The 6,987-nt window shown below is 35.2% G+C and overlaps 1 protein-coding gene and 1 pseudogene across 1 annotated transcript; both read right to left on the reverse strand.

Annotated features, from left to right (window-relative positions):
- LOC111619635 overlaps positions 1-2,548 on the reverse strand; it is a 9,478-nt pseudogene extending 6,930 nt beyond the window's left edge.
- A 269-nt stretch (positions 2,549-2,817) lies between these two features.
- Positions 2,818-3,603, reverse strand: LOC111619636. Its single transcript, XM_023361402.1, has one exon. It carries the CDS (start codon positions 3,601-3,603, stop codon positions 2,818-2,820), a length of 786 nt encoding a protein of 261 aa, XP_023217170.1.
- Positions 3,604-6,987: the final 3,384 nt, after the last annotated feature.

The raw sequence follows: 6,987 nt of genomic DNA on the forward strand, positions 1-6,987 counted from the left end.
TAAACATTAAAAATATTTATTCTTTATTTTGAAATTGTTTAAATTTTAAACTATTTTTCTTAACTTTGAATATTTGCATAGCAGTTTTATTATTTTTTTTTTGCACGATCATCTAAGGAAGTAATTTCGGAATTTTGAGACAAAAATTTTCAAAATTTTAAGGAAAGAAAATAAAAAATGGGTGGTATTTCACTCTCACTTTTCATTTATTCTTCTATCTCATCATAAATCATTTAAACAATTGAAAACAATATGAATGGCCACTCGTTACAGATCATATGGCGAATGACCATTTATCATTTCGAATCACTTTATAATGAATACAATGATAAACTATAGCACCTGTAAAATTTATAGAAGTTAAAATTTTATCTTAATCAATTTAGAATTACTCATATTAACAAAATAATTTATTAAATTCGATCTCTCTAAATCATAAATCATTAATATAAAAAAATTGATTCGATTTTATTTAAATTTGATTGTTAGAGAATGTATTAACAAATGATATACAGTATATGAAAAATGAATATTTAAATAGGCCTATTCAATTAAATATTAAAAATTTTAAATGATTATTTCATAAAATAATAAAATAAACGTTTATACATAAAAATCACAATTAATAATTGCCTTTTGTTCAAGCTTTAAATTAACAATTTGTCAAAAATTTATATTTTCATGCGTTAAAATAAATTAAGTAACGTAAAAAGTTGAAAATTTTTAGCTTAAAAATTGTAATTGAAATTGTTAAGTTCTTAGGGGTGTATAGATCTCTAATCGTAGATCGCCGTTTAACATATAACAAAGAAACTGTTATAACGGTCGGACTGGACACCGGTCACGTCCTGCTCGTCCGACTGACCCGAACAAAAGACATCACTGAATCGCGCGCCCACACGTAGGTGTAACCTGATCGGTTCCAGATTGAACCCCGGTCGTTAGGTTTTCACACGTGGAAAACACTTGACCCAACAACTCCCCTTTTAAGAAAGAAAACAACTGGCCGAATTGGCGGTTTACGCCGCATAATAGTTCTTTCCAGAAGGATTGACTCGAAGCTGTCCAGTTGGGATTCGAGTGCAAGCAAATCGGCGCGGAGGCTGCGATGTTACTTTCTCGGGTGGCGATTCTTCATCACTTATGGTTGAGCGGAGATGAGACGCGATAAAGCATCAGCTTGTCCAAATTCGGTAGTCTTCCGATATTCGATCTTGAAGTTGTATTCAAGAAGAGTCATTGCCCAGCGTTGCAAACGGTTGGCTGTGTGTGTGTCGGAATACGTTTCTTGTTGTCGAAGATGGCGAGAAGAGATTTGTGATCTGTGAGAAGCGTGACGGAAGAAAGGTCGTCCGTAAATCATCTTGTGGAACTTGTGAACAGCGAAGATGAGTGCAACACCTTCTTTTTCGATTTGACCATAGTTCTTCTCGGCTAGAGTGAGCGCGCAAGACAAGTGAGCGATAGACTTAATTGATCCGTCGGGCAGGCGGTGTTGGATGACGGCACTAAGCTCTAGACTTGATGCGTCGGCTGCGATGATGATATCGAGCATCGGATCATAGTGTGTGAAAAGTAAATCTGACTTGAGAATGTCCTTGATGCGTTGGAGGGTCCGTCGACATTTGTTCGACCACTGCCACTATCGGTCTTTCTGGAATAATTCGTCTAGTGGTTGGCGAATTTGACGCATTTTGTGGACGAAGGTTTAGTAGTATTTTACCATACCGAGAAATGAGCGAAATGTGAATAGGTCTGTCGGCGGCGGCATATTGATGATAGTGTCAACCTTAGAAGGGTTCGGGCGGCGTCCGTCCTTATCGACGATGTAGCCTAAGTATTTAATGGAATCCTTGAAGAATGCGCACTTCTCCGGTCGGATTCGGAACCCATAGTCGTGGATGCGACGGAACACCTCGTGGAGATGTCGGTGATGATCGTCCACGTTGCCACTAACGATGACTATATCGTCTAGATATACAAAGGCGAACGATAGTCCCGAGATCATGAAGTCCATGATCGATTGGAAGATGCCTGGATCCGATTTCACTCCGAATGGAAGACGTTGGAATTCGTAGAATCCGCGGTTTGTTGCAATATTGCAGAATTTTTTGGAACTTTCCTCGAGTTCCACTTGAAAATAGGCGTCAGAAAAGTCTATTTGTGAGAATATTCGACCGCTGTTGAGTGTGGAAAAGATGTCTTCCGGAAGTGGTAATGGGTGCTGATTGAGCTGGAGAGCGTCGTTGAGACCCGTTGAGTAGTCTACACACAAACGTGACGATCCGTTGGGTTTCGTAATTACTATAATAGGAGCAGCCCATTCTACATAGTCGACGGTTTTGATGACTCCTAAGTTCAGCAGGAGATCGAGTTTCTCTTCCACTTTCGGTCGTGAGGCGTAGGGAACTAATCTGGCCTTGCGTTTGACAGGTGTGATGTCTGGCTTCAACATTAACAAAGCTTTCGTTACCTTGCAGAGTCCCAGTCCTTCCCCGAAAACTTCTGGAAAGTTGCGCTGCAACGATTCGATAACTCGAAGCTCATTGTTTGACTTCTAACAGGTGTTGACGTCATAGACCTTAGCAGCGAAAAATTGAAAGTGATGCAAAGCGTCGATTCGGAGGAAGTTGAGAGCTCCTTTCTTGGCTACATAGAACGGTTCTTCTTTGCGGATGTCATTGTGACAGAAGGTGGTGCGTCCCTTCCCTAAGAATGGTGGCAAGAGAGTACTTCCGTGATAAGATCTGGCTCGTTCCGTACAAGGCTGGAGTGTGGTCATCCAATGGCATCGTATGTCGTTTTTCGTCGATAATGTTAATTAATTAATTTCAGATCCATTATCGAGATAGAAGTCGACTGGGTATCCATTAACTTCAATCTTTTTAGCAGTCGGTAGGCGTTTACAAAATTTCTGATAATTCCTACGCTGGCTGAGCACACTTGCCTTTTCTTCCGTGGTCGTCGACATAATTTTTCTAAATGTCCTACGCAATTGCACTTTTGGCATTTGTGCCTTATGTGTGGACAGTCTTTGTACCAATGCCACTCATCACATCGCTTGCAAGTACTCGGTAAACGATTTGTCTTCTTGGTCTTTTCTTCTTTAGGCGGGGTCTTGGCGCGGACGTTATTAACCAGACGTTCTGTTTCTTCGTATAACTTATTTTCGGAACGCATCGCTATAAAATCTTCACAGTCGTTCATCACGTCGTCGAATGTAACGTTTTCTCCATCCGAGTTAAGTTTCTGGAGAATTCCAGCGCGTAATGACTCATGGGCTTTCGACTTAAGTCCAGTGAGAACGACGAGACAAAAGAACTGTTCTTCTGTCTGAGCACGAAAGTTATATCGTTGTCTGGCCGATCTCACTCGGTTCGTGAAATGGCTGAAGTCTTCACCATCGTCAATTGCAATGCGTAGACAGTCATAGCGGTCCGCGAAGATCGAACGTTTCTTGCTAAAAGGTTGGCGAAGTCGCGAAGTGGTTTCCTCGTAGTCGAAGTCCGTAATACACTTCAGCATACAGTACTTATTGTACTCGTTGAAGGCGGACGCAGAAAGTTTAGTCATAAGGAACTTGACTTTCTCCTGGTCGGGCATCTTGGATGCCGCGCAGTCCAGAGCGAATTCAAAACGACTTACCCACTTGTCGAATTTTGAGCCGTCTTCTTCATCAGGTTGGAATTCCGGTAACTGAGGGAGTGTTCCTGAGGACGATGTTTACGATGAAGATGATGAGGAAGATGTGGGTATAGACGAACGAATGTCTTTGATAAGTTCGTATAAAGCCTCCTCTCGGCGTCGTGCGGCCTCCTGTTGTTCTGCGAGTAATGATTTTACGAGTGATTTCACTGATCGCCGTATTCTTAAGCCTTTATCCTCGTCGCTACTGTTAAGTTCTTAGGGGTATATAGATCTCTAATCGTAGATCGCCGTTTAATATATAACAAAAAAACTGTTATAACGGTCGGACTGGACACCAGTCACGTCCTGCACGTCTGACTGACCCGAACAAAAGACATTCCCGAATCGCGCGCCCACACGTAGGTGTAACCTGATCGGTTCCAGATTGAACCCCGGTCGTTAGGACACGTGGAAAACACCTGACCCAACAGAAATGATGTAAGTAAACATAACTGTTGAAGAAGGAATCTTGAAACCATCTTTCTGAATAATTTTGCTTTCTGTTCATTTTATCTCGAAGTGTTTACGAGGTTTACGACAATTTTTCAAATTTTTTTCAGTGATAGGCTATCAGATATATAATATATTCTGAAATAAGTAAAATATTTAAAATTAAAAAAAATATATTAACTCGTTTTCATTTTCCAGCAATAGATTTACTTCACAATTTATCATTTTTAATTTTCTCTTCGAAATTAAGATACAGAATCCTTTATCTAAAAACGAAAAACGATGTTTAAAGTTCACTTTTTCATTGTGTAAAAGTTTATTTTTTGTCTAGATAGAATTAATTTAAAACGATGAAATACAATATTTAAATAATCTCGAGAATGATATGGAAAAAATTTAATAAAAATTGATAAATTTAAGCCGATTTACGGGTGAAAGGCCCCCACGCATAGCTTTTGGAAATACCTTTACCGTAATTTATTGTTTCTTCTGATCTTGTGAATTTTAACCAAGCAGATTTCTTTAATAAACTTTTCGATGAATATAAGGTGGATTGTCAGGTATAAAAATAATACTAACTATAAACGATGTTAATGACACTCGTTTAAAGGTACATTGTCCTTATGAGGAAAACTAAGAATGACAAAAAATTTATTGATTTTCTGATAGACGAGGATCAATTATCAGAAAATCAATGAGTTGTTTCATTATTCTTAATTTTCTGATTTTAAATTATGCCTTTAGGAATTTTTTCTTATTATTTAAGCTTATATCTTTTATTACTGCTTAAAGTTTCTTTATAAATAAAATCCAGCAACGAATTGCTTCCATTAATCTTCTTCTTTTTCCTCCCGGGTTTATATGGAGAACGAGTTGCTTCACTTTCCCGGCAACATATTAAACTGTGTGTGTAGCGCCATCTGTTATGATATTTTATTATTAAAACTTTTTATATTTTTAATTATTATAAATGTCAAAAAGGTTAAATCTGAGGGTAAGGATGTGTTTTATAAAAGTAGTATAAAAAAGTAAATAAATAGTATAACGAGTAAAATCGTCATTAAGTCCGACCGCACTCGAGATATTACACACGGCTCCCCTTTATCTTTCCATCCCCCTCGACCTTTAACCACAAAAAATTTAATAACATCAATCCTCCTAATACACAAATTCCCTGCAATATTTCAGAAATTTTCGACAAAAAGCAAAGGAGTTACGAAGCTTCGAAAAGGGTAAACAAAACCATACACCAACACACGCCTTCCCACACACAAACGCTAACATTCATACAAACAGAAAAAAAAAAACGAATTCTCGACGTTTCAAGGTGTCCTAAGTCCAAAAATGTAAATATCTGAGAGGGGGTAATTTTTGATCGATTGCCATACTTTCTGTTATATATAACAAAGTTCGTAAAGTAATATAGTAATATACAGAGAAATTTCTTCAATTTCAAAATAAAAGTTTAAAAATATGTTAAAAACATAAATTAGACTTTTGTAATAAATGTATAGAATTTCACCTATAAATGCTCTAATAATTTATACAATATTAGTAGTAGAAAAAGTAGAAAGAGACATTAATCAATGCAATATCAATATTTCAAAACTAAATCGAAGAATGTATAAAACTTCATTTAAAATGAAATTTGTAACATATTGTTAAATTCTATTAATTCTTGATGATTTTGGCTCTGTAAATATTTTGTAGAATTAACAGAACGAAATTTTAGAAAGTGATAAGTTACACAGATCTCAAATATTATACTGGGATCTGTGAAAGTCGTCAATATATCTAAAGGTCGAATCCCACTAGAATATATATAACGCTGCATGTTATTGATCTACAAACACTGACATGCAGACTGGACATTCCTATCACATTTTCTCTTCTCTTTTGTTACAGAAAGTTGTTAATAGCAACCAACGGGAAATAGCACTATACTATACAAGACAATCTATTAGAATAGTTATTAAATGTATTGAAAATTAATAGTAACTATCATTGAGTGTAATAAAATATTTTAATTTAGACAGAATATAACTGTTTATTTTAAATTTAAATCTATTATTTTATCTAAAATCGTATTTCAATTTAAGAAATATTTTCCATAAATGTGTGTGTAGGCGTGTATTTCATTTAATATCTCAGGATGGGGTAAAGATTAAGAAACGAAATCTGGCGTGATAAAGTGTATGCAAGGAACATTCATGTTATTAAATCTTAGTGGTTAAAGTTCTAGGGGGTGGGTAGATATGAGGTCATGTGTTATATCTCGGGTAGAATCAGATTTAATGAAAATTTTACTCGTTATTGGCACTTACAATATTTTAAAAAATTCATTTCTCCTCAAAATTAAGTCTTTTGTTTTTTTTATTATAATTAATAATATAAAAGTTATTTTAAATTAAAATATCAAACAGATGGCGCCACACACAAATTTAAACTTTGTTAAGGGAGTGTCTTGAAAAAAATATTTTCTCCGGGAAAATTATACAACTCATTGCTGGATTTTTTGAAATTCTTTTAAAACAAGACGTCGCGCTAATTTGCCATAAAAATATGGTATTTCTACTCTGATTATTATTTTATATATTAATAAAATTATAAACAAGATTTTAGAAATTATTGAAGATTAATTAAATTAATAATAATATAAATTTAAAATTCTGAAATAGCGATTAATTCATTTAATTAAATTGAAATTTAAATATTTCTACTAATATCGAGTTGACTTAAAAATACTTTATTATTAAAGAAAAATTATTTAATTGCAGTATATTGCATTACATTAATGATAAAAATTTAACTGAAAAATTTAATTTTAAAAAGATAAATACAATGAAAATG

The sequence above is a fragment of the Centruroides sculpturatus genome, unplaced genomic scaffold (assembly GCF_000671375.1).
Source record: "Centruroides sculpturatus isolate CEXI.00-Female unplaced genomic scaffold, Cexi_2.0 scaffold25, whole genome shotgun sequence".
NCBI classification, from domain to species: domain Eukaryota; kingdom Metazoa; phylum Arthropoda; class Arachnida; order Scorpiones; family Buthidae; genus Centruroides; species Centruroides sculpturatus.

Excerpts from the sequence above, each read along its gene's own strand:
- LOC111619636 (XM_023361402.1), bottom strand. The coding sequence starts at position 3,603 with ATGCCCGACCAGGAGAAAGTCAAGTTCCTTATGACTAAACTTTCTGCG.